Below are 26,649 nucleotides of genomic sequence, written 5' to 3'. Positions count from 1 at the left end.
CACACTCGCTTGCCAAGTAAATCGTCAAGATGGATGACAAGAGCACGCAGCGAAGGGATCATACCCATGTCCATCGTGCGCCTGCAAAGTACGATGTCACAAAGATGAAAAGAGCGCTTGGCTCGCCATCTGTCTGCATCGTTGGCAGTGGCATCTCTGGTACGATCGTCGTCGCTATCGATCGACAGCACTGACAGTGCGTCCAGGCATGATTCTCGCCATCGAGCTGTGCCTGAAGGGCATCACCGATGTCACAATCTACGAGCGAACTGGAACCTGTGCAGGCACATGGTCACAGGTAAATCGCCCTTCCTTTCATCATGACGTAGCTTACAAGCCTTGTATCAGAACACATACCCCGGCTGTGCATGCGACGTGCCGTCCCACTGGTATTCGTACAGCAAGGTCATGAACCCAGATTGGTCGCAAGCCTTCTCGGCCCAGCCCGAGATTGAGAAATGTACAGCTCTCACTCGCTCACATGATACAAGCTGACATCGAATGCAGACTGGGAGCATGTGCGCGACTTGTACAACTTGAAAGCGATCACGAAGTACTACACCAACTTTGAGGACGCTACGTGGAACGAGTCAAAGCAGAATTATACTGCTCGCTTTAGGGACGTCTCACCCCAGAAGGGCGGCCTTGAGTCGACCGAAGACTTTACGATCACAGCTCAGGTCGTTGTGTCTTGCATCGGCGGATTCTCTTTACCGCTTGACAAGCCACCTGGTCTGCCAGGCATCGAGAACTTTGAGGGCAAATCGATGCACAGCGCCCGCTGGGACAACAAGATCGAGCTCAAGGGTAAGAAAGTCGGTATCATCGGCAACGGCTGCTCTGGCGCTCAGATCGTACCTACGCTGGCAAAGGATCGCTCGATCCAACTCTACAATTTCTCCCGAACGCCATCCTACTTTGTGCCCCGTCCTCAGCACACTTATCCACGCATCGTCAAGTGGATGTTCCGATACATCCCAGGTGTAGCACTGCTGTATCGCTTCTTCATCGCCTTCGTTAGCGATCTCAGATGGCTAGCTTGGTTGATGAACAACCGCTTCATCCGCTGGTACGCCACCAATATGTCAGTCACGCATATTAAGAAGACGGCGCCGAAGAAGTATCTCGACTTCCTGATTCCAAAGTATCCCTTTGGCTGCAAGCGTGTCATCATGGACCCCGGCTACCTCGAGTCGCTCCATCAGGACAACGTCGAGCTGGTCACTGATCCCATCGACACAATCGTCGACAAGGGCATCCGAGGCAAATCTGGCCAGGTGTACGATCTGGACGTCATTGTGCTCGCTACCGGCTTCAATCTCTCGTCGAAGGGCCTCGGCCTCAATCTGATCGGACGGGGCGGTATGGCGGTCCACGAATGGTGGGAACAGACCAATGGTCCGCAAGCCTATCTCGGCACTACCTTGCCACATTTCCCCAACTTTGCTATGTGCCTAGGACCGAACGTCGCAAACGGACACGCGTCTGCCATTGCTTCGATCGAGCATCAGATCAAGCACGTCGTTGAGCTTTGCAAGGCCATGACGGATCGAGGCATCACTTCCTGGGAGATCAAGGAGCGCGTCGAGCATGAATTCAACGACAAGCTGCACAAGCGCCTTGGCAGAACAGCATGGTCTGGCTGCGCTTCATACTACCGTATGGACAACGGCAAGGTCATTGCTACCTGGCCCGGTACAGGTGCGCAAACATTCCGATGATTCATCTGCCATGTCCTGACGTGGGTCTGCAGTGTTCCGCTATGGTCTCCAGCTTCGCTCGCCTCGCTTCAGCGAGTACAAGCTTAAGGGTGACCGTGGAGCGGGCTACATCTCCAGTGCAACCACGGCCGTCAAACACGGATTGCTTGGCACGGTGATTGGCACACTCCGACTGTTTGACTTGTAAGGAACCATGAGGGTCACGTCTAAAAGTCTTGGCATCTTATGTAAGCACTAGTCTCCAAATGTTAGAGCATCGGCCATTGCATCTTTACATCCCACACTGGCACGGGCCTTGCGCTAAGAGCACAGCAGCGGGTGTAATAGAGGTCACCGGACCGCTACACTGCGAATGTCTAGTCGCGCGCGACGTATCGTGTTGGATACGTATGGCCACAAGGGATTCCATGCATCCCGGACCGCCAAGCTCTGGCAGGCAGCGACAGCTTGCGCATGCAGAATTGCACGCGCGTGAGACTAAGAAGTGCGACCCGCGCGATGCTTCCAGTAGAACGCGCAGAGCGCTCGTTTGTGCCAAATTCGCCTCGCCTCCTTGTACTGCATCGCGAACGATGCTTCGTCCAGCTGACCATCTTGAAAGCGCGCGGCGAGCTGCTCTGTTAGATGTTCTTGTTCGCTCAGTGCTGCGCGTAACCTGTTGAGCAGCGCAGGCGGCGTGCAACCCTGCGCTCGACGAGTCAGTCTGGCTCTGGGCACGAGCGATGGCTCCGACTTTGTATGCCTCTGCCTGGTCTTTCTCTACGGTAGCCCATATCACCTTGCTATCGAGGGCGGATTGGAAGGCAAGGGCGGTCTCTGAGCGCAGGGTATCAAGCTTCGGCCGATAATCGAGATTCCGCGCTGTCCGTTGACCGTCGTGAGCTTGCGTGACGGCAGCAGAGTGCACTCGCACCTGTCAACTCCTCATTGGCCCGCAGGAGCGCGTCATGCTCGTCGTAGAGTGCTATGGTCGAAGGCAGCGTGCCAAAGAAAGCATCAAAGTACTCGGGATCGCTTAGTAAGGCTTCTAGATCGTCTCGCCTGCTCGGTTGTGCCAGATCAGCTCCGGCAGATGCAGCAGTCTGCGCAGCTGACGATAAGCTTGACAGTCGCTCTTGGCACTCTTGCATGAAGTCTTGGCTCTGAGTTGGACCGTAGACATTCATGCCAGGCCTGTGAGAGAGCTACTCGGGTCGCAAGCCGGCGCAGGCAGGTGCGATACTAGATGACAGGGACAGTCGACAAAGGCGCGGAGACGCGGAGACGCGCTGGGATTGGCAGCTTGGCCGGCTTGGCCGTAGTAGTGCATGTCGTCAGACGCAGACGAGGATGGCGCAGACGAAGCCGGCTTCCCCTTGCTGGCGCGGATCCGCTTGCCTGATCCAGGCTCAGTCTTGCAAGCTGCGTCTGCCAGCTCGAGCGAGCCAAAGAGCTTCCTGTCAGCTCTCAGCAATGCCCAATCTCGATCAGCCAAGCAGGTCAGCACAAAGCCGCACAGCCGCTTCTACGAGGCCTGATTGATCACAATCAGAGCTCGAGCAATGTCGGCAAAGGAAGCTACAGACTCTCCAGAAACTCGTGCTGCCCGACAATGGACGTCATCGCGTTGATGTGCGCATCCGAGGAACAAGACAGATCACTCGAAGTCGTGTCTCTCTACCGCGGCTCAGGGAAGGTCTGGGACTGGCATGATCCCGAGCTCCCATCAGAGAGGATACACACAGATCTTGTCTGGTCGCCCGACGGCAGAACGCTCGCCTACGTGGTCACGACGCGCCAGAGTGTCAAGGTGCAGCTACTCAGCGTACACGATGCCGCCATACAGAGCATAACCACCATCGAGAACACAGGAGAGATCCCTAGCGAGCAGACTGCGCTGCCCATATGGTTCAGCCTGAGTAAGTCGAGCAATATCAAGCGCGGTCTGGCGTGGTCAACTTTTGAGGAATCACTGTACCGCCTCCCTGTGCCCGCTTGCCATACCGACAACGTCAAGGAACCTGTATCGTTTGCGCCGCTGGTCTCTCAGGAGCAATCTCGTTTCTTCAAGCCAGCCGAGCGCGATGTGTCCATCCTAGCTCTTCCTCACGCAGATGCGATCACAGCTACCTTACTGCTCGATGGCCGCCACAGCCTCGGCAATGTTGCTTTGAGAGCGGGTCCATCCTCTGTCACATCAAGATGTGTTGAATACCTCCCCACGCCCAATGAGCTGGTCACCATAGCCTCGACTGGCTCAATCTCCCGCATCTTGCTCGATCTGCCCTACGATGGCATCCTACCTCTCATGCGCACCTGCGAAGACGTGCAAGAATGGCTGCGGACGGCCAAATCGGCCATACAGCCTGCAGTGGATCGATGGAGGGAGCATACCCAGCTCGGATATGAGTGGCTGACGCAGCTCAATGGACGCATCGCTAGCGAGTCGCAGAGCGACACATCTGGTCAGTCTCTCGATTCCTTCGCTTTCGGGCAATGGAGCTCACCTCACCCTAGCGGAGCAATACTCTGCGTGTACACAGATCTACACGCTGCTCGCCACTGGCAAGTGCACGCCGGCAGTCACCGAATATCTCGGCACGAAGCTTACCGAGCGTGTAGGCTCTTTCGCATTTGCTGATGTGCAGCTGATTGTTCCGACAGCTTCTGGACAAGTGGGAGCACAAGGCCAAGGACGCCATCGCAAGCACGCTACTGGCGAGTCGGCAGATCGTTGCGCCACTGATGGAGCGAGTCATCATGAGGGTAGACCACGCATTGGCGTGCTCTGTTAGGCCAGTATGACTTCACAAGCAGTACGATTGGCTGACGACCAATGTAGTGGGAGACATTGGACCCAATTTCAGCTACACCAAGAAGAGCTCGAGAGGTGCAGGAATATGGCTCTGTTTTGCTTTACCGCTGCATACCGCGTGCACAAACTGAGTCTTATCGAGCAACGGCGCACCTTACATTTTTTCAGCTTTCTGAGATTTGGTGCGATTCGCTCCGCTCGTGGGATACTCGTATATTGACATGGCTGACGGCGTCACCAGAGATGCAGATGCTCGCGCAGGATGCTACCGAGACAGAAGCCTCCGTATCGGCAAATCATGACGCCCTTGAGGCGTCGCGCTTCATCCGATCGACGCTGTCTACCGTCAGCAAGCAATCAGACGAGACCAGCGGGTCAGCTCACGATCACGAGCTCGCGCGATACTTGAACGACGATGTCAAGGCAGGGGAGGAGGAAGAGCTCAGCCAATACATCGACCCATCAAACACTAAAGCGCGCGCGTCCGCAGAGCTCGAGCGAATGCGGCAAGCATACCGCGGTCTGCTTACATCGCGGACAATATCCGCACCAATGCAAGCAAAAGCATTGCCAATCTATCCGCTTGCAATTGCTCTCGACTCTCTTGAGGCGTCACTCGTCGCTTGTCTGAAGCGCGGAATGCAGCAATCAACAAGCAGCTTGAGAGTTGTCTCAGCGGCCACATCATCCGCGCGTGCAGTCCGTCTTCAAGACCAGCATGTGGTAAGCAACATGGCTTATTCGTCGGACTTGCTGAGATGCGAGGGCAGACGGCCTCGTCGGATCTCGTCATTGCCACTGCATCGGATAAGGGTACGGTGCTGACTGTCGCTTTCAGCGCTTTATACTGACACATCCATTTCAGTCGTTGAGGTCGTGTGCTACGATGGCCTTGGCATGCTCACAACTTCAGATGCCAAGTCGATCAACTTCGATGCGCCACTGCAGTCGATCCTCGCGCTTCGCATCTTCGATGCTAGCGACCTTATCATGTTGAGTGAGACGATGACCGGTAGGCTTCGAATGTGTCTCGGATCAGTACAGTACGCTTACGAGCGACGGCAGATGGCAAGCTGCGACACATGCTCAGTATGCTCTCGTATGATAACGATGGCAGAGCACCTCGTCACCAATCGCTCGATTCGATGCCAGAGGATATCGCACTCAACGGTCGAGCAGGTCGAAAAGTCGCTGGCTTACTTTGCGAGCGCGGTCGATCGCTTGAGCTTCTCGATCTCAGCTTTGACGATGAAGTCGAGGAAGACGATGATCTGATCATGTCTGACAACCATGACTGATGCATTCATAGACGCGCACGGCCATACACAAGACCGTATTCATCAGCGGGCGACGTTGAACTCGCCAGAATGTCGTCTACTGCGCGCACTGTCTCGTACAAACCACCCTCTGCGATCCAGAGCTGCGCACTCGCGCGTGCCTCAATGCAATCGGCATCCTGGCCAGCATGGCACCAGACGGCATGCTGAAGCAGGAATATACTCGATGCGATGTGGCCGATAAGATGAAGATTGTGCCGCAAGATGCGTGAATCAGTGGACTGTGCTGCCGGCTCAAGCCGAGTCATTGCATCTCTGACAGCGCTAGTAGCAGTTTGAAGCTGCAGATTGTCGGTCACGCTGGCAAGGTGCTTGTCACAGAAAGTGCCGAACAATCTGAGCGCTTCGCCATTGCCCTTGCGTATGAAACGCATAACATCGTCCGCAAGTACGGCCTGGGTGCCTTCCCAGACTCTTTCCACGACATTATCCGCCATGAGCTCGCCGATGCCCGTTTCGACCATGTAGCCCTGTCCGCCCATGCTTTCCATGGCCTCTGCCATCAGCCAGACGACCCGCGCCGCAGTGAAGGCTTTCACTACTGGCGTGAGTAACCGGAGGTTACTGTTGAGCAATTCTGTGCACATATCAGGTGCTGCTTCGGATAGGCCAAGCATCTGAACGACGCCAAAGCTGAAGTGTAGCAGAGCGCGATGCGTCACAGCAAGCCGACTGAGGATGTGCGTGTGCAGCTCGTTTTGCTCGAGGGGCTTGCCGCGTATGATACGGACCCGAGCGAACGCTTTGGCCAGGTCAATACATTTGTGTAGACAGCCGATCGAGCCTATAGCAGAATGCAAGCGAGTGATATTGAGCACAGGCGATATCGTCTTGACGCCTTGACCGAGACGGCCAACAAGGTGTCCCTGAGTCCATTTGAGTTCAAGCTCAGCCGTCGGCAGCGCCTTTGTGCCTATCTTGCGCTTCATTCGGTGTATCCTGATGCCGTTCCTCCGCTTCTCTGGCTCATCGTGCTCTTCTAGCCGAGTTCGAACGAGGAATAGGCTCAGCTTGCCCTTTTGTGCTGGTTCGTCGCTGACTGTGCGAGCCAGTGCAAGAGCTACCTGGCCATCCGTAGCGGACGAGAACCACTTGAAGCCGTCTAGCCGGAAGGGCGCACCCTCCTCGTCTGCAAAGTAAGATGAGGCCCTCGCCGTCGTCTCTGTCGCCGTATTGACATCTGAGCCTCCCTCACGCTCTGTCATCCACTGTGCTGCCATCCAAGATTTCGTAGAGTCGTTTGATAGCAAGCGAGGAAGGACCTCCTCGCGCATCTCGGGCGTGCCCTGGAGCTCCAGTACGCGCGCGGCACCGTCGGTCATGCTCAACGGGCAGCCGACAAGCTTGGATTCGGGTGCGAAGAGGTAGATTTTGGCAAAGGAGTGTATTCTCGAGTGCTCGCCGTGCTCTCGTCTGTATGCCAGGGAGACGAGGCCCTCTTGTGCGGCGACGCCCTTGATTGCGCGCCAGCCTTCACTTGTGACGAGTCGATCGATACGCCTGCCGTAGTTGTCATACTGTACAACATGGGGCTCTGGCTCATCTGCTGCTCGCTTGAGCGTCTGATGAGACTCTGAAGCGAGATAGAGGCTGAATCGCTGCAAGTCGCCGTCGACGGCGGGTAGGATATCGGGGGGCAACAAGCGACGCAAGAGTGCCTGAAGCGCTAGATCAGATGCATAGCCATCTGTATCGAGCGGCGCAAGCTGCTGAAAGCCCTCGCTGATCAGCATGAAGTCAGACTCAGAAGCCCAGGGATGCGGAGGTGCTCGCTCGGGGCTCGCTGCTCGCGTAGTTAGCGCGCGTGTCTCGATGTTGCGCAGAGCAAGCCAGGATTGGAGCATCATGACAGGCCCATCGTCACAGACAGAGCGAGACTAGAGGTGCGATCAGCTAGCGGACATGCCAACGTACGCTGCTTGCCCGTCGAACGAGCTCCGCGCTGATGCCCGCCTGTCAAACCCGTTTTGTGTGACAGTGACATCGAGGCAAGTCGCAGCTATTCACGAGGCTTGGTCCTTCCCCTGAGCTAATCACGGGCCTGCAGAGCGTTCTGGTCAACCAGCCCATCGTCATCGACAATGTCCGCGCATGCTCGTCAAAGGCGTTCGTCCAGCTGAACATGACTTGCATCTCAGGGCTCTGGCACGGTCAAGGCTGGCTTTGCAGGCTCAGATCATCCTGCATGCTTCTTTCCCGCCTAGTAAGCTCGCTTGTCATCTCGGTCGCTTCTCGCGCTGATGCCTCGGGAGACAGTGTCGGACGACCCAAGCACACGCGCGTCATGGCAGGCAGCGTCGAAGGCGACATCTTCATCGGCAAGCGGGCACAGGAGCTTAGAGGTCTCCTCAAGGTGCTCGCGGATGACTCTGCAAATACTGCGTGCTGATGGGCATCTAGCTCAAATACCCAGTCGAGCATGGCATTGTGACCGATTGGGACGACATGGAGCGAATATGGAATCACATCTACACAGAAGAGCTGCGCACGCTCTCAGAGGAGGTCAGGCATCGCTATGCAAGCAATGCGCCGAGTTCATGGGATTTACCTTGTCCAGCATCCTGTCTTGCTGACCGAAGCTCCTCTCAATCCCGCAAGCAACCGAGATGTGGCGGCGCAAGTCTTTTTCGAAACCTTCAATGTGCCCGCGCTCTTCACATCGATACAAGCTGTTCTTGCTCTGTATGTCGTCATGCACGGTCTTCAGATCCCAGAGCTCAGCGCGAGCAGATATGCGTCCGGGCGGACGACCGGTATTGTCTTGGACTCGGGCGATGGCGTGACGCACGCAGTACCCGTCTTTGAAGGCTTTAGCATGCCCCATGCGATACGGCGTGTCGACATCGCCGGCAGGTGCGTCCACTGCATTGACGCCTCGCACATGCGCTGAGATGCGGAAACGGCGCAGAGATGTGACAGAGTACCTCCAGCTATTGCTCCGGAAAGGCGGACATCAACTACATACATCTGCGGAGCGCGAAGTCGTGCGAGTCTTGAAGGAAAAAACTTGCTACATCGCCCTAAATCCGCAAAAGGAGGAGAAGGAAGCCATCTCGACTGGCCGATCGGAAAGCTACCAATTACCAGACGGTCAGATTGTCAAGGTTCGTCGAGCGAGCATTGCCTGCAAGCGCAAGCTCACGCGAGCCGCAACAGCTCGGCAGCGAACGCTTCAGAGCACCCGAGATACTTTTCAACCCAGAGCTCGTCGGGCAGGAGCATGCGGGCATACATCAGATCATTGTGGATTCGATCAACAGGACAGATCTCGATCTGCGCAAGACTTTGTTCTCGAATATCGTCCTGAGTGGCGGCTCGACGCTCACAAAAGGTGGAGACCTGCAAGTCCTGTCTCATTCCAGCTGATTGTCGAGCTCCACAGGGTTCGGCGATCGAATGCTTGCAGAAGTGAAGAAGCTGGCCATGAAGGAGATCAAGATCAAGATATTCGCGCCGCCTGAGCGGAAATACTCAACCTGGATCGGTGGTTCGATTCTGGCAGGCCTGAGCACTTTCAAGAAGATGTGGGTCTCAGCCGATGAGTATCAAGAGGATCCTGGGATCAGTAAGCTCGTCCAGATCCCAGTCCAAGGCCAGCTGACGTTCGAGATTCGTAGTCCACAAGAAGACGTTTTGACCGATTGCACAAGCAGTTAGCAACAACAATTGTTGTACAATAACTCGGGAGAGGACTCAAAAAAGGGTGCTAGCCTTTCGCGGCAAGGGACGCATAGGACAAGGCTACAAAGGCCTCTGGCTCGCGCGTCACTTGAACTCCCGTCTGGACACTGTCAATGACGTCGTCTGGTGCAGGCGGTGGCTCGACCCAGCCTTGGGGCACAAGGCAGGGGAACTGCAAGCCGAGCCAGGCAGCTCGATTGATCCAACCTGGCGCGTGTCTGCCGGTCAATCTGAACGCGAGCTCGTCTGATGCGTGGTTGCAATTAGCGGTGATGAGGTTGTAGCTCGTGCCTGTCCAGTCTTGGTCTCGCTTGAAGCCGTCGATGATGCGCAGCACTCGCTCGAGCGATCTCGAACGCGTAGAGTGGTCTGGCTTGTCATTCGGGCTTGTCGACCTCGATGGGAGGAGGTGCTGTCGACTGCCGGAAGAGGTGTCGTACGGCATATAGCGCTTGTTCTGCGCCTCTGATGGCACCGGTTCGGCAATCACGTCGCCCATATCTGCTCAAGGCTTCAGGCAAAGATGTCTGCATCGACATGCGAGTCCTCACGTATCGATCTGACAAAGCGCAACCCTGGTAGGGGTGCTTGGTCATTGGCCACGATCGGTAGAGCGAACAGGCCACTCGTGCCTGGTTGAGGATGGCCCCCAAAGGCAAACTCGAGTCCTATCGAGGGTATCCGTATGGCCGAATGATATATGCCCACGCCTGCTGCAAAGGCGAGCGAGGCAAGTCGAGACTCCGGTAGCAGGTCATACACTGCCAGCTCGATCCTGACCGGCGTGTCACGCTCCATGGCCGGCTACGACGAGGGTGCAGAGGGAGGTGCGAGCGCGGGAGGTTGGCGCAGCTTGGCGCCTGGTTTGGCGCGACTGCGTACTGCGCATACCTGGCCGGCACCAGGGCACAGCAGATCTTGAGATCTTGAGACCTCGAGACCCCGCAGAGCTACGATGCTGCTCAGCAACCCACCCCCACGGGCCTGATGAGACTCCATCCTCGACCTGTGGCCCTCGATATACCGACCAGCAGAACCGGGACAGCATGACGCCGTTGACTGTCAAGGCCGTCCTGACTGCTACTGGCCACACCAGGCGTCTCACGTTCCCGGACACAGACTCATTCACATATGACTTGCTCAGTGAGAGGCTGGCCCAATCGTTCGGACTGCCTGGCCACGTACACTCGCCCACTCGAGATCCGTACGATGGCCCAGACGAGCCATCGAGCCGTCAAGGCAGCTACTCAACCAATAGCTGCGCCGGCTCCCTCAGGATATCCTTTCAGGACGATGACGGCGATCAGCTTGCCGTTGAAAACGATGATGACCTACTGGAAGCTATCAACTTCTTTGCAGGCGACGATGTCGACGCCGCGCCAAGTATAGTCACCCAGAGCGACTCGATCTACGCTCGAGCTATGACGTACAAAGATCCAAAGCAGAAGCTCTTGCTCAGACTCTCCATCGCCTGGATACAAGAAGCTGACGATGCGCCTAGCTTGAGTGAGAGTGAGGATGGCGAATCCCTCAGTCAGTCTCCCATTTCCGTCAGCACACCGGCCACGCGAGGCTCCGTCAAACTCTGGGAGCTGAAGCCACCTGCTCCTTTACATGTCACCAACGGCCTTTCTCCCGTGTCGGCCAGGCTCAATGAGGCAGTACCGCCAATGCCCGCAACACCCAATACTATCGACAAGCTGCCCTTTGATCCGCGCAGAGACGGTAGTTGGTCTGGCCGTGAAGCGTTCCATCGCTCTTGGCATGCGAATAATGTCTCGCAACAGCCACCGTCGGTCGTGTCTGCTCCGGACAGTCAGCTTGACGATGCCACCAGCTTAGCGGGCACAAGCGTTTCCCGGAGCATTTCTGTCGCTACCGCTCAATCCTCGACAGACCCGACTCGTCATCTTCAGCGGAACGAGCGACGATCGAGTTTAAGGCGAGTGCCAGGACACCTCCTGAAATGTGCAGAGTGCAAAACGCAGATGCACGAAATCCGCTACGTCTGTCAGATCTGCGGGCCACTGCGACCTCACGCGGCGCAAGATCCCGATCTCTGGTCGCCCTCTACAGCTCGAGACATTGACGAAGACATCAAAGAGACCCCTGAGCTATCCGAACCAGACGACAACGACGATGCGCGGAGCGTACACACTTTATCCGGCAATGAGCAAGCCTCCACCTCTTCAGAGACCAGGGATGACGAGGAGGAAACTTGCGGTTATGAGCTTTGTCCACATTGCGTCGAGTACGCGGGGCCCGAGCATTCTAGGCGCGACCATCGCACGGTAGCCTTTCCAGCTGCCTTTTGCGAAGTCGCTTGCTCACCAGATGGCTACTGGAGCGAGACGGGTATGCGGCATCCCTTACTTTCTGTTCGTCCCCGCTGACGTTGGTACTGCAGAAGAATTGTCAGAAGCGCTGGCATGCACACTCTGCGGAGCATCCAATCTCGTCCGTTGGCGCTGTCTCAGCTGTGCAAAGCTCGCTCTCTGTTACGATTGCTTTGCGAAAGCGCCCAACTTTCATCCGCAGCACTGCTTCGAAGTTCTCCCTGCTTATCTGTTCTCGCCTCCTGCAACCCGTGCGCCTTCACTCGTACAGAAGCGTCTCGCGAACTACCGCGCACGCTCAACAACTGGACAGTCTGGCTTTTCGAACAGCTCGAATCTGACGACCATCCATTCTGATGCCATCTGCCACCGCTGTCTCGATCAGATCGTCGGTCCGCGCTATCATTGCGCGGTCTGTCGCGATGTCGATCTGTGCAGCCAATGCGAGATCCACGAGGCTCAGTCAGATCACTCTGACATCGGGCCCCATCATCATGCAGACCATGTCATGCTCAAGATCAATGTTCCCATCACAGACGACCAATTGCTCAGCCTGATCACTTCTCGTGTCAGAGACCTCTGGCATCCTATCAGGCCCCCGCGAAGGGGCAGTGGCGATAGCGGCTCGGACGACGGATCTGATCATCCTCACCGTGGCGGTGTGGGATGGCGGAAACGTGGCGGCTGGCGCGGTCACCACCACTCTCATCACCATGGCCATCATCATGGGCCGCCGCCTCCTTGGGCACGCAATGACTGGAGGGATCATCCTGGTCCTCCCGGACCGCCCTACGGACCGCCGGACCATCGGCCGAGCTTCCCACCGCCGCAGCCTGTCTATCTCGTCAACCCGACCAGTCCCACAGCGCCCATGAACCTGGCCCAATTGCCTCTGTCTGCCTTCTCTCAGAAACATGGGGCGATCTGTCAAGCATGCCAGGAACACATCGTAGGCGTCCGCTATCGATGTGCAATGTGCGAATCGACGAGACAAGCACGCTCCTTTGACCTCTGCTCGCGCTGCGAGCCCATCACACATCATCCTCGCACACATGTCTTCTTGATGATCCGCACTCCTCGACACGCATTCGCACAGCTTCTCTTGCCAGATTCGTTGTACGATAGCAACACTATCGACGAAAGTCGTGCCACCCTACATACCAAAGTCAGATGCGACGGCTGCCAGTCGTCGCCCATCGTCGGCGAATGGTATCGCTGCCTCAATTGTCGCGAGGGCTACGATCTTGTTCGTCCATGCAGAGAGTACTATACTGTGCTTGTGTTGACTTGATACGCAGTGCCGCACCTGCATCACCAACAACGCACATCCGGCTGAACATTGCTTTCTCAAGCTGTCCAGGAGGTGCGCCTCAGGCAATGCTCGCGACGCCTTTGCTAACGCATGTACATCCAGGGTAGATATGGACGCATTCAAGGTCATGCTAGCGTCGATCTGACCCTTGTTGTACACGAACATGTCACTGCCAAGCGTCGAGCGACCGCGCATTCCTCCTCTTCGTGTCGTGTCGCGTTCTCGGGGCCTCGAAGAGACGGCCAACGAATGGGCAAGAAGCGTACCATCAGCATCAACGGATTGGGGCAGGGTGGGCTCTGAGCATGATGGAGCTACTCAGTTAGACCAGCATGGACTTCTTCAAGCGCAAGGGACGCCCTTCGACGCTCGTCGTGCCATCTGCGGTCTCGACTTCAGCGAGCGTGCAGCTGCAAGAAGGCAATGCTCGAGCAGACCTTGCGACCGCCCCCGGCACCATGACGGCTTCGTCGAGTAGCTCGGAGTCCTTCAAGAGCAGCAAGGAAGCAGTCTCGAGCTCATCCTCCGACGCCCAACACGGGCAGCAATACTCGGAGCGCCGGCTTGTTCTACCGGACACTGTGAGTGCAAAGGAGGCGGACACCTTCATGCCTGATGAGCTTCTGCGAGCACTCGATCGTGATCCGAGCCTGTCGCCCAAACCGGCCTTGCTGGGCCAGTCTGCTGGTCTGGCCAAGTCGCTTGGCCCGCCTGTCAGCGGTCAAAGTCTCAACAGCGGCACGATTGGCCTCATGGACGACCATGGACAAGCCGTGCAAGTAGCATTCCCTACCAATCAGACTACGCCGACCCGTTCGAATGGCAGCAGACGGACCACAGGCATCGGTCCGAGCCATTCGGACGGAATTGCAGCCGCAGAATTGCCTACCCTACCTGCTATGAGCCCATTCGCAATGACCGCGTCTCCGAGTTCAACTCCTTCGCCGCACCCAACTGGCGTGCTCGCAGCGCAGTCCACCTACCATCCCAGCGCTGCAGATTCGAGACAGAGCGCCATCAAATCTGTCCTACAGCAATCCTTTGCCGCCGATCCTATCGCACCTACTGCTGTGACAGTTCCTGCGACCCTCCTGACGCCGGTAAAGACGACGTCGAGGCCGATCACAGCAAGCTTGTCACCCTCCCAGCGGCTGCATGCAGCCATGTTCGGCGAGCCAGAGCTAGATCCCGTCACCTCAGAGCCTCATAGCTTATTGCCAAATGCACCTTCCACCTCGGAAGAAAGTCCGCACAGTCGCTCGACTTCGCTCGAAATGACTTCTGCGAAAAAGTCGATTTATCCTACCGACTACACCGATCGCAAAAGCATGCCTGCTTTCATTTCACAGGCACCGCAGTCTGTCGTGCAAAGTACGTCCGAGGACATGCTCGAAACTTCTCTGCCGCGCGAGAATCATGTCGTCGACATCATGCAAGCGCGACATCGAAGATCATCAGAGACGTTGACGAGAACAAATCAAGAGGAAGAATTATCGCCTCTGGAATCAGCTGAGGAGCGCGCGTTTCCATCAGTCGGAGCTTCTCCGACGAGCCCAGGCTCAAGCTTCACTGATCGGCTTCGATCTCATAGACTGCGTGCTGCTGGACCGGATCTGTCGCTCAGACAGGATGAGGAAGCTCCTTCGCCGCCACCGAAATCGCCTCACATGCTACCGCCCATTCATGATGCTTCGACGAAACGATCGACAGCCAAACCGGCGTCTAGCACGTCTCAGGTCTCCAGTCAGCAGCGCGCTATGCTCGCTGCTCTCATCACTTCTGAACAGCCTCAGCAATCGTCGATCGCCCCTCCCTTGACAGCGAGCACCGCGAGTCGTACCAGCATGAGCAGCACAGAGCGCTCAATTGCTGGCGAACACCACTGGCAAAGCACTTTAGATCGCGATCGACTCGGATCGGATACCCCGCAACGACGCTCACACGCCGACTTTGTGATCGCCGTCATTGGCGCTCGAGGCGTTGGCAAGACGACCATAATTCACAGAGGCTTGCGTAAACCACTGGGAACGGAGATCAGAGGAGAGCCTGGCGGCATCATATGCTATTCCGCCGCTGTCATCGCCGGCGGACAGAACAGGCTCATCGAGGTCTACGAGTTGACTGACGAGCATGTCTCTATGAGCACAAGCGGTCTGTCTCTGCCCAATGCTGTACCTCAAATCGACGGTGCCATGCTTTGTTATGATGCCTCGAATCCCGGCGCACTGACGGGCTTGCGCGGACTGCTCAATGCCTTCTGGCGCAGAGGAGGTGTCAATCTCATCGTACTCGCATGTAAATCCAGTCCTATCGAATCACAAAACGCAGTTTTGCCCATGCGCGCTGCCGAAATGTGTACAGTCTACGGTGCGGGCATTGTTCAGCTGGACGGCGGTCTTGCGGATCCGTCGAAGAAGACCCGAAACAGCTTTGGTTGGCTCATACGCTCAATTCTGGAGACTCGCGGACTGCAAGTCGGCGCAGATAGCTCGTCTCGAGGCAGTAAAACTCTGAGCGCCCAAGCCGAGTCGCGCACTTGGACAGAGATGGAACCACGCGACGTCCCCGAACATTCTCGCCATTCGTCGCCAGCGGCCTATCTCCGTCGCCAATCGGTCGACCGGCAGGGTCCGCCGCGCAACGATCTAGGTCTAGGCACTGTACAGTCTGCTCCAGTCAATGGTGAACCACAGGATCGCACTACTTCCCTTGAGAGTCGGCTGTCCATATCGGAGGATTCCCGTGAAGCAAGCACGCCGCGTTCTCGGCACAGTGTCGTTAGTGTGTCCTCAAAGTCATCGGCTGGTGCTCCCAGCTCAGCCGGCTCAATCCTCATAGACCGACGGAGCTCAACGCAGGGCAATTCGATTTTGTGCGTATTGCCTTCGTCGAGCACATAAGTCGTCTGCTCATCCGCGCACATAGAGGTGGTTATTCCGGCAGGAGCGTAGCTGCGGACGTGTATCATTCCACCGACGAAGTCATCGACAAATTCCTCTTTGCAGCTGTCACTGGCAATGGTGGGTCCCTCACCAAATGCAGTAGCTGTATTCACATTCGGGACAGATGAGCAGCAGGTCGTCCTCTTCTTGATCATCTATCGGCGCTTTGCTGCACCGGCCCACGTCCTCAAAAAGCTTATTGAGCGATACGAGTTCGTTTCGACGCGCCTGAAAAGCGATCCTGTTCTTAGCCGATACGCTCATACCCGGCTGTGCAGCGTGCTCGCCGATTGGCTCGAGTACTACCCTGGCGATTTCACTTCTGTCCGCGTCCGCGCGCTGATCAAGCCATTTCTGGAAGGTCTGGTTTTGCAGGCGTACGTAAGCCGATACGCAATAGAGCTATTGCCGATGCTGCGTAAGCTTGAAGATGCGGATGACCTCGATAATTATTGGGCCTGCCCAGACCCTTCCGTAGAGAGTCCTGTTCCAGAAGCCGTAGAGGCTATCGCGCCGCCTCAGATCCCAGCGAACGCAAGCAGCATCGCGTCACGGCTCTCCGTCAGACCATCAACCGATACCTCTCGGATCATTCATCAGAGCAGCAATCTCCTGGCGACTGCGATATCACTTCTGAACGACACAGAGGATGCAATAGCCGAGCAGATTTCTCGCCTTACCTGGCGAGCGTATCTGGTCATGTCTGTAAGTCTCAAACGCAGACACGTCATATGGCATCGATGATGCTGATACCTACACAGTCTCGTGACCTCATTCGTTACATACTTGCTCCACGCAACCCTACAGATCCGAGCGGGTCCAGGCTGCGAGCAGCAAATAATCCAGTCACACGAGCGATTTCATGGGTCAATCACTTGTCCAATTGGTGCGTGCACACCTCAGAGATCCGCGCCGTCCTTACTGTGCTTCAGGGTGGCGTCGGTCATACTGATCCTTCCTCGCGCAAAGATGAGGGCTCGGATGATGGAAAAGATGATTGGCGTCGCGGTCCGCCTGCGCGAGACTGACAATTACGACGCCCTGATGGGACTCCTGGCTGGGCTCAACTGTCAACCGCTCTATCGTCTCGAAAATACACTCGATCTCATCAAGGATCGGCCTCTGTTCAAAAAGTTCAAGAGTCTCAACCGACTCATGTCCTCAACGCGCTCTTTTAGCGCGTACCGCATGGCTCTCTCGACATCTCGACCCTTCGTCATACCGTACATGTATGCCCACGCACGCCGCTCAGTGATGGTGACTGAAGAGCTCCTTGGACAGAGGCTGTCATCTACAAGATCTCGCTCGGCTCGATGAGGGCAAAAGCGACATGCGCAGCGGGCTCATTAACTGGACGAAATTCCAGCAGATGGCGAAATCAGCTGCGACTGTATTTGACTGCCACAAATTTGCACCCGAGCTCGCAGTGGATCAAGGCGTAACCAATCGTGTTATGAATGACGCCATATTCGACCTTAATGACAATGTGCGTCATAGCTTCGTCTAGGTCGCGCGGGGATTGACGATAGGACAGGCGCTCTATGAGCTTAGCTATCAATATCAGCCGAGAGCAACTAGCGCGTCTTCTGCACCCAGCGCGCTCCGACGGATGTTTGACAACGTCCGCTCATGAATGACGGTACACACGATTTTGTTGTTGATGCTTGTACAAAAGTGCGTTCAGGAGCTAAGCACGCCTCTCTCTTCTTCCCCCTGCTGTTGCTCCATCTCTTCCTTGAGCGACTGAATGATCTCGTGGCATTCCGACATTGTTGCGTGCAATATTGCTTGGCCTTCTGGTACGTCTCCACTGGCGCCCATGAACTTGCCGTCGACCCGAATAGCGTCAATCTGCGGATTACCATAAGAGAGTGTTCAGATATGACAATCTCAAGCCGCGTCCACGTACCTGTGAAAGCGCGAGCTGGTACGGATACAGGTCGCGAGTGGAGTAGGGACCGCCATACCGTGACAGCTCCGTAAGACACTGTGGACTGTAAGCATCGACGGGGGGCGTGACAATGCGCAGCTTACACGTTTGACGGTCGACAATTTGTTTGCTATCGGCATGAGCTCCTCTGCTATCGGCTCAGAGGACGCCATGAGTCGGTAGATGAGGCCATAGCATCGTCGCAGCAGATAGAGCAGGACCTGCTCGCGGTCAGTACGAAGCCAGTCGATGGTCAGAGTACACACCAGCTGACCGTCCGGCTTGTTGCCCTCGCTGTCGACAAACCGACCGTCAACCCGCATGCTGTCGATCTCTTGAAGTGATATTTGATAATTGTAAAGATCCTGGGATCCAATGGTCAGCAAACTCGGGCCACAAATGTGCGGCGACTTGCTGTCTCGCGTAGTGTCCATCGATGCGTGAGAGTGAGTCGCTCGAGCTGAGCTCGCATCTCGCTCAGACGATCATAGATCAATTTGAGCGGCGGCGCGACGTCCTCGCCCCTTGCTGCGATCTCTTCGCAGAGATCAAAGTTATTGGACAAGATGCCCGCCAACAGTGCTTGACCCTCCGGGACAGATGAGCCGCCCGGCCCTAGGAATTTGCCGTCGACGCGCTTTCTGCGCTCATCGATCAGACAACGACCTGCCGATGAACGGTAAGAAACGAACGAGTCTATCGTCCGCAGCTCCTCCTTGAGAACTTCAATGTCGGCCTTGTTCATCTTGGCTGTCGGCTTGGAGTATATTGCGGCAAGCTGCCTCCTGATGGTTATCAGACGCTGATGTATAGGCACGAGCTCGTGGCTCAGCCGTGAAAGGCCTTTGACGAGGACATCGACCATTTTCTCTGCGGCAATGATGAGCTCTCGAGCAGATCGCGAACGACAGTATGATATCGTACGGCAGTCATTGTGCTTCTTGAGAAGCAGCTTGGTCAGCGCGGCCGGATTGTCCGAGCTGACGATGATCTCTCGCAGCTCAGTCAGGCGTGTCTGAAAGGGTGCGAGATCGTTCTCCGTGTAGATGCCGCTCTCGTTCATGTGGTCGAGAAGTTGCTGTCCAAACAAGCCCGCTTTCAGACGATGATGATCGTCTGGAGTACGAGTCGCAAACCTTCATGGTCGCCAGCTGACAGTAAGATGCCGGTGATTCGCGCGACTTGCCGATGGTGAGAAAGAAGAGCGAGAGGAGCTGGAAAACGTCGTTGAGTGTTGTATCTAGCCTATTGGCTTGGTCTGGCTCGAGAAAGTCGGCAGGCGCTGACGCGGAGGATGGGGATCCGCTGCTGGTCGTCGACGAATCTGCCGCTGCCGATTTGGCATCTCGGGTGTCGCGCAAATCGTTCAGCTTGGTGACTGATGACGGCTCCGTCAGCACACGGTGGAGAGCCTACCCTGGGCCACCGACCTTGCTTGATGACGGCCGAGAAGATGTTGAGGACATCCTGAGCGCGCACGTACTCTGACCTGTCTTTCTTGAGAGCTGTCAATCTATTTCTGATGCTGTCATCGCACGAGCGTGACCGCGTGAGCTCCTGCGATGCTGCCGAAGCATGTTGACTGACTTGACGAGCGCTTCGAGGATGGGCAACTCCTCCGAGGGCACAGGCATGGTCGGGAGCTGTATATTCTGTCGGGCTGCTGAAGCTGATGTGTTCGTAGCGGGCGCTGCTCAGACGATAGCGTCCTTGCGCTCGAGGCCAGATGCCGGCTTGATCAATTTATATTGCGCGACCGCGCGACCATCGCGACTTTTTTCCTGGGCTCGGGCTGATCAATCTCAAGGCTCGAGCCCTATCCTGATGGCAGATTCTCCGCGATGACAAGCTTATTCCGATGCTGCGGCAAATGTCTATGATCTGCAGTCGGACAGATTCCAGATCCACGGCAAACAATTTTGCATCGTCTGCGCCCTGAGCGAGCAGTCCCATTGAGCCAGCCTGAGCGACGCAACCCTTCCTTCCAGGCAGGGATCAATCGTGCAAGAGATAGCCTGTTCTACTTCACGTCTGGATGTGGCCAGGCAGCCGCCGCTTGACGCCTTTGATCAGAAAGATACCTATTTGCATCTGCTTTGTGCAGCGCTCGACGGAGTTTCCAAGTTGGGCGAGCACATTCTTCCACCAGCTTACATCTATAGCCATCAATATGAAGTGGCGCGTCTTGCGCGATTTGCTTGCGTCACAGCACAAGAGATTTTGTATATCTTGTCGCAGTAGTCATGGCCGTGGCTGTCGCAAGGAGAACCGCAACAAAGTATACGGCAAAATTCCTTGGTCAGGTAAAGAGCAACGCCGGCATGCACTGAATGCGCGAATTCGAAAGTCGCCCGAAAGTCCGCTCGTCGGAGTGAGTGGCATTGCCTGAACCTTCATTTCCTTGCATCAGCCGATTGTGCTAGCGCTTGCTGTGATCTCCCATCTTGAGAGTGCAGAGAGCTGAGAGACCCAGAGCGAGGGCGGATCGTCTACGAATGCCAGTGCTTTGATTGGCTCCTCGAATTGACGTTGCGTCAGGCCACCGAGCTGGCCACCGATCTCCTGCTTGCCCGTTCGCAGTGACCAGAGCCTGACTTGAGCGTCTTGACCGGCCAGTGCGAGGATCTCGTCGTTGTAGATGTCGCAGCCCAGATCTCTCATGTAATGATTGATATGGCCCTCAAGCGTCATGAGTGGCCTTTGAGACTGTATGAAGCGAGTGTCGAGCATTTCGACATCACCCTTCATGCCAACAACAAGCAACTCAAACTCGCGTACGAGCCTGAGCGAGGTAATCGGGCTGTGATTGCTGCTCTTGGCTTTCAGTGCTGCAGTCTGTGACGAGCGCATGTCGATCAGATTCACTTTGCCGGATCGCAAACCGGCAAAGAGCAGCGAGCGATGTTGCTCGAGCGCAAAGACGGCAGATCCCGTAGCGATGCTGTCCATCTCGTTTGGTCCTCGCAAAGGATCCCGCGAAACGAGTACCTTGTCGTCGCAACCAAGCGCAATGATGTCAGGTGAGAGGCTGCCTGTCCAGAGCGAGGTCTTTGCTGGACTGAACGTGATGCTCGCCTCGCTCACGGGCGTCGTGGCATCCTCGGCCGGGTCGTGTGCGACGGCAAAGAGAGCCTTGGCGGGCGAGCCGAGCGAGGTTGCGAGGAAGCGATTGCCGTGGAGCTTCAGACTCGAGATGGTGGAACCGAGCAGCCATTCTGTCCGAAAGGGATCCACATTGCTCGGTAGGTTCTCACGAGCCCACTGGCTCGGCGGCTTGAGACTGGCAAAGCAGATTGATCCTGCCGTCCCACCCAGCCTGAGCTCTTTGCGGCCCGGGACGGCGGAAATCTGGGTGATGTTCTCGTCGACAAAGAGGCACTCGGGCTCTCGCGACTCGACCTGAACAGCACGAGCGGCAAAGGTGCCTAGGAGCAATTCGTGTCTTGCTCGCTCGAAGTCGCGCAGTGTGACTGGGCCGGCAGTTCTGTGATTGCGACTGGGAAGCCTTGAAGCCGGCGACTCAGCATGGCCATCCGGCTGGCTGAGCAAAGGTAGAAGAGATTGTACAGGCTTATGTCGATGAGAATCTGTCTTGAAGTATCGTTTCTTGCTGAAGGATCATGTGTGGTAGGATGAGCTCCTCGATGACGGGCATAGTCGGCATCGCACGAACCTCGCATCGTAGTAGTAGCCGGGCAAGTTCATACATCGATGCCCACCTGTCACGTGGATACACCGTGCACCATCCGCCGAATCGCTCACCGCGTCACGTGCGTCACCGGCAGCGATCGAAAGTACCAAGCTCTTGATAAAGCGAGATTTGCATGCTCGCACGATGCTGTCGCTCGACGCAGAGACGACAATGCGATGCTCTTCTATCACTCAGTCGGGCGGTTCAGGCAGAATGCGCTCGCAGACGTCCGGTACAGGCAGATCACAGATCGTTGCATTCAAGCGTCGGACGGAGCAGACAAGCGACGCCAGGCAGGAAAATCCGGCCAGGCAAAGATGGGCAAAGCAAACGACAGATGTACAAGCCCGTCTATCTCTCCAAGGACGACTTTCAGAACTCGTATCGCTACACGCTAGACAGAATCCACAAGCTACTCTGCGCTCGACTGCGAATTTTTGCCTCGACAGATTCTGGAGCTGTCATGTGTCGATCGTGGGCAAAGAGGCTCAAACTGGATCCCGTCATGCTTCATGACTACGCCCAGAGATGGGTCGCCCTCGTTCTGCCCGACATACGCCAAGCAGACTGTTCACCCTCGCCCCTCGATCCGAGCCAAATCTCGACGCGCGAGATCCTCGAAGGCCGACTGGGACACGGATTCGATCTGGAATGCCTCAGAGACTTGTTGGACAACAACACAACCGCCTCAGAGGACACAGAGACGCTGGACGTCATCATCTTTCGAACCTTTCTGCCCTGGGCAGCCGCGCAAGAGCCTGTCGTGCGCAAAGCAGATGCCTTCACGCCCGCCATGCAAGCCGCACGAGCACGCGGCGAAGACATCGCCATGCCTTCGCCGAGCGAGCTCATGCCGTCAAGATTGTCACAGCTCGCCAAGATCTTCGATCAGCGAGACGCCCTCTTGGACAGATCTGCCAGAGCGATCCCGCGCACGATCCATGTTCATGTTGGGCCGACAAACTCTGGCAAGACCCACAATGCCCTTAGGGCACTCGCCGACAGCGACAATGGCGCCTACGCTGGCCCACTCCGCATGCTCGCTCACGAAGTCTTTCATCGATTCAACTCGGGCGACATCAAGGGCAAGCGAGGTCAATCGCTGCAGTGTAATCTCATCACGGGCGAAGACATCCGCCAGGTCTCGCCCGAAGCCGGCCTCGTGAGCTGCACGATTGAGATGGTACCCATCAAGAAATTGATGGACGTTACCGTCATCGACGAAATCCAGCTGATGGCGTTGCACGATCGTGGGGCAGCCTGGACCGGGGCTCTTATCAACTTACAGGCACGCAACGTGCATGTCTGCGGCGAGCCTAGTGCGGTCGGCCTCATCTACAAGATTGCCCGCCAGTGTGGCGACAACGTCGTGCTGCACGAGTACGACCGACTGTCCCCACTGACACTCAGCAAAAAAGCGCTCGGTTCGCTCAAGCAGCTCGAGCGTGGTGACTGTCTCGTGGCCTTTTCGCGCAAGCGCATCTTCCAGCTCAAGCGAGATATTGAGCGCGACACAAATCTTCGAGTAGCTGTCGCTTACGGCGGCCTGCCCCCAGAAGTCAGAACGAGTCAGGCAAAGAGCTTCAACGACGGCGAAGTCGACATCATGATTGGAAGCGATGCGCTCGGCATGGGTCTCAATCTGTGCGTCTCATGATCCCCACTCGATGCTCATCAAGCTCACTTGCACACAGCCACGTTCGAAGGATGATCTTCTCTGCCATGGAAAAATGGGATGGTGAACGAGCGATACCGCTCAACGTGCCCTTGACGAAGCAGATCGCTGGCCGTGCCGGCAGATACGGAAAGCAGTTTTTGGTCGAAGGCCGTCCAGTCGATCCGCCTGAGAAGAGCCAAGGCTTCGTCACAACGCTTAGATCAGATGATCTGCCCTTTCTGGAGACTGCCATCAACGCGCCTGCTCGTCGACTTCATGTGGCCATCTGGGGCCCAGGCGGGAAACATGTAGATCGACTCAAGCTCCTCTTCCCCGAGGACCACGATACGGCCGAGCTCGAGCAACTCACACTGGACTTGACACTCTTCAGGCCGCATCTTTCGACGCCTCGCAAGGCCCCTGGAAATCTGAAAATGCTGGACAACGTCGACACAAGTCTCCTCACGCCTCGCGAAAGACGCGTCTGCCTGCTTGCGCCGGTACCGAAGCGACGAGCGGAAGATGCCTTTCGCATCTTTGTGACCTCCGTCGCCAATGTCCGGACGCTCTTGGTGCGCGACTATATCGCTCAAAGCGGGCTACAAGACGCGCTCGCCGAAATCTTCGAGCTGCTCTCCGTCGATTGCAGTGATAGCTCGCGGCCTGTCTTTGACGTTGCAAAGACGGTCGGTCTCACTGCTTCGGACATCCGGACAGTTATGAACAGTGACAATACTGTCATCATGGAAAATTTACATGCCTGCCTGACGCTCTATCTCTGGCTCAGCCTGCGGCTGCCTCTCGTCTTTGCCGACCGACTGACTGCTAATTCTTACCGGAACATGATCGAGCAGATCCTCCAATGGGGACTACTGGCATTACGTAAGAGCAACGTGACAGAGCTCGACCTGGCAGCGCTACCGCGACTCGAGAAGCGCTTCGCCAAGCGTTCCGAATTGATGAACACGCCCTCCATGGCTAGGTCAGGTGCAGTCACCGCCCAAGCGTAGCTCTGTCGACGGGCAGGACTTGCGCAGAGGGGCATCGATGTGGCTCATCCGGCGGCTAGCTCGCTGCGTTGCAGCTCTAGCTGCATAGTCATCACCCCTTATACCTGCTGCCACACTCTTCGTCAGGTGTGGAGCGCGCGCAGAATGCAATCTGACTACACATGATGCGTGGCGGTCGGCGAGGAGCTGAGCTAGCTGAGTCGCCGCACTTCTTTGCGTTCTCTGCGCGCGCTCGGTGTTGAAAGGTTGCCGCTTGCCGTAGCTGGCGCAAATTCCAGGTGAGACAGCATGTTCCCCGACTGGTTGTCGATCCGTATAGCGCTCAGGATAGCGATTGGCTTCCTAACTCTCATCGCACCGCTCGCTTTCCTCGTCGTCGGCTTCACGCTCAAGTATACCTGGCCAGCGCCGTTCCTGGCCCTTGTCGCTCCTCACTGGACGATTGCACATCCTCGCTTGGCCTGGACATTCAATGTCTATGCTGCATCGGAGGTCGGCTTCTGGTTCACAGACCGGGCAGTGCGCTACTGGGTCGAGCACAGCGGCAGAGGCGCTCCAGCTCTATCACAAGAGGAGCGATGGGAGCTTGTCAGAAAGGTGGCGGGAGCGGAGGAAGATACTTGGAACGGCTTCCTCGCAAGCTGGTTCACCTACAAGCATAACGTCCTACCGTCCAGCGAGTCCAAGCCGAGCGAACACTCTGACGAAGGCGCGTCAGGCTCCAACGAGGAGGCCGGTCGAGCGACAAAGGACGATGCGAGCACGCAAGGCAACGGCCGCTTCAGAGCTCGTGACTGGCGCAACGAGGACCATCACGCGTACGTTCGTGAGATCGAACACCCCCGCGTAGGAGCCGAGAAGGAGGACGTGGGCCATGACGATGTCGCAGAATGGCTCAGCGCGATGTTCTTCAATCGCACCCTGACAGAGCTGCGCAAAGACGACCAGCTTTCCGAGGAGCTCGACAGCATGGTGATCTACCTCGCCTCGGGCATGCAGCCGCCCAACTATACCTTTCAGACAGGCCGCTCGGGCAAAGTCACCTCGTTCAAGCCTTACTTTGATCGCTTCCGTACGCGACATTGTCCTCTCCTGTTCTATGCATGTACTTCACTACTCGCTCAAGGCGGTGATCTCATCATGTGGCTCTGCGGCTTTCGTCACTACGGTCAAGCATCTGGCCTGATGCTGCCGCCTGTCTTCATGAGAAGATCGCTGTCGGCCGATGCGAGAGCACGTCTGCCGGAGCCCAGGACTGAGCAAGAGATCTCCGACAAGAATCTGGCCAAGCGGGTTGGCTATTGGTATTATCCAGGTGCAAAGGGAAAGGAGAATGCTTTGCCAATCGTGTACATGCACGGTGCGCTCTTGTCCGCATCAGATTGGCCAGTGCTGATCGCCAGCGAGCTCCTGCAGGCATGAGTGGAACGTATGGTCCACTTGCATTCATCATCATGCTCGCGAGGATCACCGGCAGACCGGTCTTCATTCCCGAATTCCCATACGTCATGATGAGACTGCATTGGCCCGGCTTGATCATCGTGAGGCGGCAGACCGCGCTCGCCGTCAAAGCAATGCTTGCTGCTCGCGGCTTCAAGCAGAGCATCATGGTGGGCCATTCGCTCGGTCAGTTCTCCGCATGCTCTCTCCATCTGAGCTCATCCTCCGATCGTCAGGCTCCGTGCCGCTTGCCTGGCTCAGACACGACGCGCCTGAGCTGTGTGCAGGCGCTGTGCTGGTCGATCCTTCCAGCATCGTGCTCCACAGAGCCCATTGCTGTCGCAACTTCTTCCGTCAGAACCCACGCACGGCGGCCTCGATCTTCTTTGAATATTTCGCCAAAGAGCGCGCCATGGGTCACTTCATGGGCAGGCATCTCGAATTTTCCGATTCGATGCTGTTCGCTCCCACTCACGTCAGACCACCTCCACCTATACCCCCACAATATATCACCCACGAACGCACAGAGGCCAACAAGAATCACGTCTACGGACCGACACTGCCCGACAAGCAATATGTGACCGTCTATGTCTCCTGCAACGATTGTATCGTGCCAGCTGATCTCGTCAAACAATACTGCGACAAGACAGGCATCGACTGTGTCGAGATGGAACATCTCGATCACGCCACTGTCCTCTTTTCACCCTACTGGCTGAAGACCATCTGTCATCGGACTGAGGAGATCAGTGCGGATCTAGAAAGCGCGCTACGAGAGACTAAGGCTCGCTGATTGTCGTC

General features: G+C 56.5%; 13 protein-coding genes across 13 annotated transcripts; 8 read left to right on the top strand and 5 right to left on the bottom strand.

Moving 5' to 3' along the window:
• Positions 1-29: 29 nt before the first annotated feature.
• On the top strand, positions 30-1,908 carry L969DRAFT_15820 (uncharacterized protein; the record flags this gene model as incomplete). The annotated part of the gene is made up of 5 exons (XM_014713512.1): positions 30-159; positions 207-298; positions 349-460; positions 508-1,701; positions 1,754-1,908. The coding sequence occupies 5 exons, from the start codon at positions 30-32 to the stop codon at positions 1,906-1,908; spliced, it is 1,683 nt and encodes a 560-aa protein (XP_014568998.1).
• Positions 1,909-2,198: 290 nt separating this feature from the next.
• On the bottom strand, positions 2,199-2,887 carry L969DRAFT_93024 (uncharacterized protein; the record flags this gene model as incomplete). The annotated part of the gene is made up of 4 exons (XM_014713625.1): positions 2,199-2,405; positions 2,455-2,582; positions 2,635-2,762; positions 2,817-2,887. The coding sequence occupies 4 exons, from the start codon at positions 2,885-2,887 to the stop codon at positions 2,199-2,201; spliced, it is 534 nt and encodes a 177-aa protein (XP_014569111.1).
• Positions 2,888-3,028: 141 nt separating this feature from the next.
• L969DRAFT_616402 (uncharacterized protein) lies at positions 3,029-5,813 on the top strand (the record flags this gene model as incomplete). Its single annotated transcript, XM_014713624.1, has 9 exons — positions 3,029-3,199; positions 3,253-4,165; positions 4,218-4,318; positions 4,365-4,495; positions 4,543-4,697; positions 4,757-5,238; positions 5,286-5,328; positions 5,381-5,527; positions 5,581-5,813. The coding sequence occupies 9 exons, from the start codon at positions 3,029-3,031 to the stop codon at positions 5,811-5,813; spliced, it is 2,376 nt and encodes a 791-aa protein (XP_014569110.1).
• On the bottom strand, positions 5,400-7,702 carry L969DRAFT_85621 (uncharacterized protein; the record flags this gene model as incomplete). The annotated part of the gene is made up of 2 exons (XM_014713623.1): positions 5,400-5,527; positions 5,581-7,702. The coding sequence occupies one exon, from the start codon at positions 7,697-7,699 to the stop codon at positions 5,819-5,821; it is 1,881 nt and encodes a 626-aa protein (XP_014569109.1). The 3' UTR covers positions 5,400-5,527; positions 5,581-5,818.
• Positions 7,703-7,943: 241 nt separating this feature from the next.
• Positions 7,944-9,631, top strand: L969DRAFT_22427 (uncharacterized protein; the record flags this gene model as incomplete). Its single annotated transcript, XM_014713590.1, has 10 exons — positions 7,944-7,958; positions 7,991-8,055; positions 8,109-8,205; positions 8,253-8,354; positions 8,410-8,534; positions 8,583-8,705; positions 8,761-8,956; positions 9,009-9,183; positions 9,235-9,417; positions 9,470-9,631. 10 exons carry the CDS (start codon positions 7,944-7,946, stop codon positions 9,487-9,489), a joined length of 1,101 nt encoding a protein of 366 aa, XP_014569076.1. The 3' UTR covers positions 9,490-9,631.
• L969DRAFT_59159 (uncharacterized protein) lies at positions 9,480-10,386 on the bottom strand. Its single transcript, XM_014713622.1, has 2 exons — positions 10,085-10,386; positions 9,480-10,034 (listed from the first exon to the last, which is right to left on the bottom strand). The coding sequence occupies exons 1-2, from the start codon at positions 10,329-10,331 to the stop codon at positions 9,559-9,561; spliced, it is 723 nt and encodes a 240-aa protein (XP_014569108.1). The 5' UTR covers positions 10,332-10,386; the 3' UTR covers positions 9,480-9,558.
• A 193-nt stretch (positions 10,387-10,579) lies between these two features.
• Positions 10,580-13,326, top strand: L969DRAFT_46528 (uncharacterized protein; the record flags this gene model as incomplete). The annotated part of the gene is made up of 4 exons (XM_014713621.1): positions 10,580-11,888; positions 11,941-13,115; positions 13,168-13,232; positions 13,284-13,326. 4 exons carry the CDS (start codon positions 10,580-10,582, stop codon positions 13,324-13,326), a joined length of 2,592 nt encoding a protein of 863 aa, XP_014569107.1.
• A 187-nt stretch (positions 13,327-13,513) lies between these two features.
• Positions 13,514-17,756, top strand: L969DRAFT_46314 (uncharacterized protein; the record flags this gene model as incomplete). Its single annotated transcript, XM_014713620.1, has 7 exons — positions 13,514-16,053; positions 16,107-16,201; positions 16,248-16,828; positions 16,885-17,009; positions 17,056-17,352; positions 17,405-17,609; positions 17,658-17,756. The coding sequence occupies 7 exons, from the start codon at positions 13,514-13,516 to the stop codon at positions 17,754-17,756; spliced, it is 3,942 nt and encodes a 1,313-aa protein (XP_014569106.1).
• Positions 17,757-17,803: 47 nt separating this feature from the next.
• L969DRAFT_93017 (uncharacterized protein) lies at positions 17,804-19,687 on the bottom strand (the record flags this gene model as incomplete). The annotated part of the gene is made up of 10 exons (XM_014713619.1): positions 17,804-17,974; positions 18,033-18,110; positions 18,158-18,274; positions 18,320-18,418; positions 18,469-18,694; positions 18,746-18,923; positions 18,978-19,131; positions 19,190-19,431; positions 19,484-19,578; positions 19,641-19,687. The coding sequence occupies 10 exons, from the start codon at positions 19,685-19,687 to the stop codon at positions 17,804-17,806; spliced, it is 1,407 nt and encodes a 468-aa protein (XP_014569105.1).
• A 401-nt stretch (positions 19,688-20,088) lies between these two features.
• Positions 20,089-20,442, top strand: L969DRAFT_93016 (uncharacterized protein; the record flags this gene model as incomplete). The annotated part of the gene is made up of 1 exon (XM_014713618.1): positions 20,089-20,442. One exon carries the CDS (start codon positions 20,089-20,091, stop codon positions 20,440-20,442), a length of 354 nt encoding a protein of 117 aa, XP_014569104.1.
• Positions 20,443-20,459: 17 nt separating this feature from the next.
• On the bottom strand, positions 20,460-21,758 carry L969DRAFT_15811 (uncharacterized protein; the record flags this gene model as incomplete). The annotated part of the gene is made up of 2 exons (XM_014713511.1): positions 20,460-21,663; positions 21,727-21,758. The coding sequence occupies 2 exons, from the start codon at positions 21,756-21,758 to the stop codon at positions 20,460-20,462; spliced, it is 1,236 nt and encodes a 411-aa protein (XP_014568997.1).
• Positions 21,759-21,837: 79 nt separating this feature from the next.
• On the top strand, positions 21,838-24,577 carry L969DRAFT_85613 (uncharacterized protein). Its single transcript, XM_014713617.1, has 2 exons — positions 21,838-23,388; positions 23,439-24,577. Exons 1-2 carry the CDS (start codon positions 22,082-22,084, stop codon positions 24,409-24,411), a joined length of 2,280 nt encoding a protein of 759 aa, XP_014569103.1. The 5' UTR covers positions 21,838-22,081; the 3' UTR covers positions 24,412-24,577.
• Positions 24,578-24,699: 122 nt separating this feature from the next.
• Positions 24,700-26,641, top strand: L969DRAFT_93013 (uncharacterized protein; the record flags this gene model as incomplete). The annotated part of the gene is made up of 3 exons (XM_014713616.1): positions 24,700-25,771; positions 25,828-26,037; positions 26,088-26,641. The coding sequence occupies 3 exons, from the start codon at positions 24,700-24,702 to the stop codon at positions 26,639-26,641; spliced, it is 1,836 nt and encodes a 611-aa protein (XP_014569102.1).
• Between the last annotated feature and the right edge of the window lie 8 nt (positions 26,642-26,649).

Source organism: Mixia osmundae (assembly GCF_000708205.1).
Source record: "Mixia osmundae IAM 14324 unplaced genomic scaffold scaffold_3, whole genome shotgun sequence".
In the NCBI taxonomy this organism is placed as follows: domain Eukaryota; kingdom Fungi; phylum Basidiomycota; class Mixiomycetes; order Mixiales; family Mixiaceae; genus Mixia; species Mixia osmundae.
Note: the sequence above shows the minus strand (reverse complement) of the source record. Positions and strands in the feature narration are given on the sequence as shown.

Coding starts and splice junctions, on each gene's coding strand:
- L969DRAFT_59159 (XM_014713622.1), bottom strand. CDS start 10,331: ATGGAGCGTGACACGCCGGTCAGGATCGAGCTGGCAGTGTATGACCTG. Junction 10,035..10,084: donor GCGCTTTGTCAGATCGATAC/GTGAGGACTCGC, acceptor AGCCTTGAGCAG/ATATGGGCGACGTGATTGCC.
- L969DRAFT_85613 (XM_014713617.1), top strand. CDS start 22,082: ATGTACAAGCCCGTCTATCTCTCCAAGGACGACTTTCAGAACTCGTAT. Junction 23,389..23,438: donor CTCGGCATGGGTCTCAATCT/GTGCGTCTCATG, acceptor ACTTGCACACAG/CCACGTTCGAAGGATGATCT.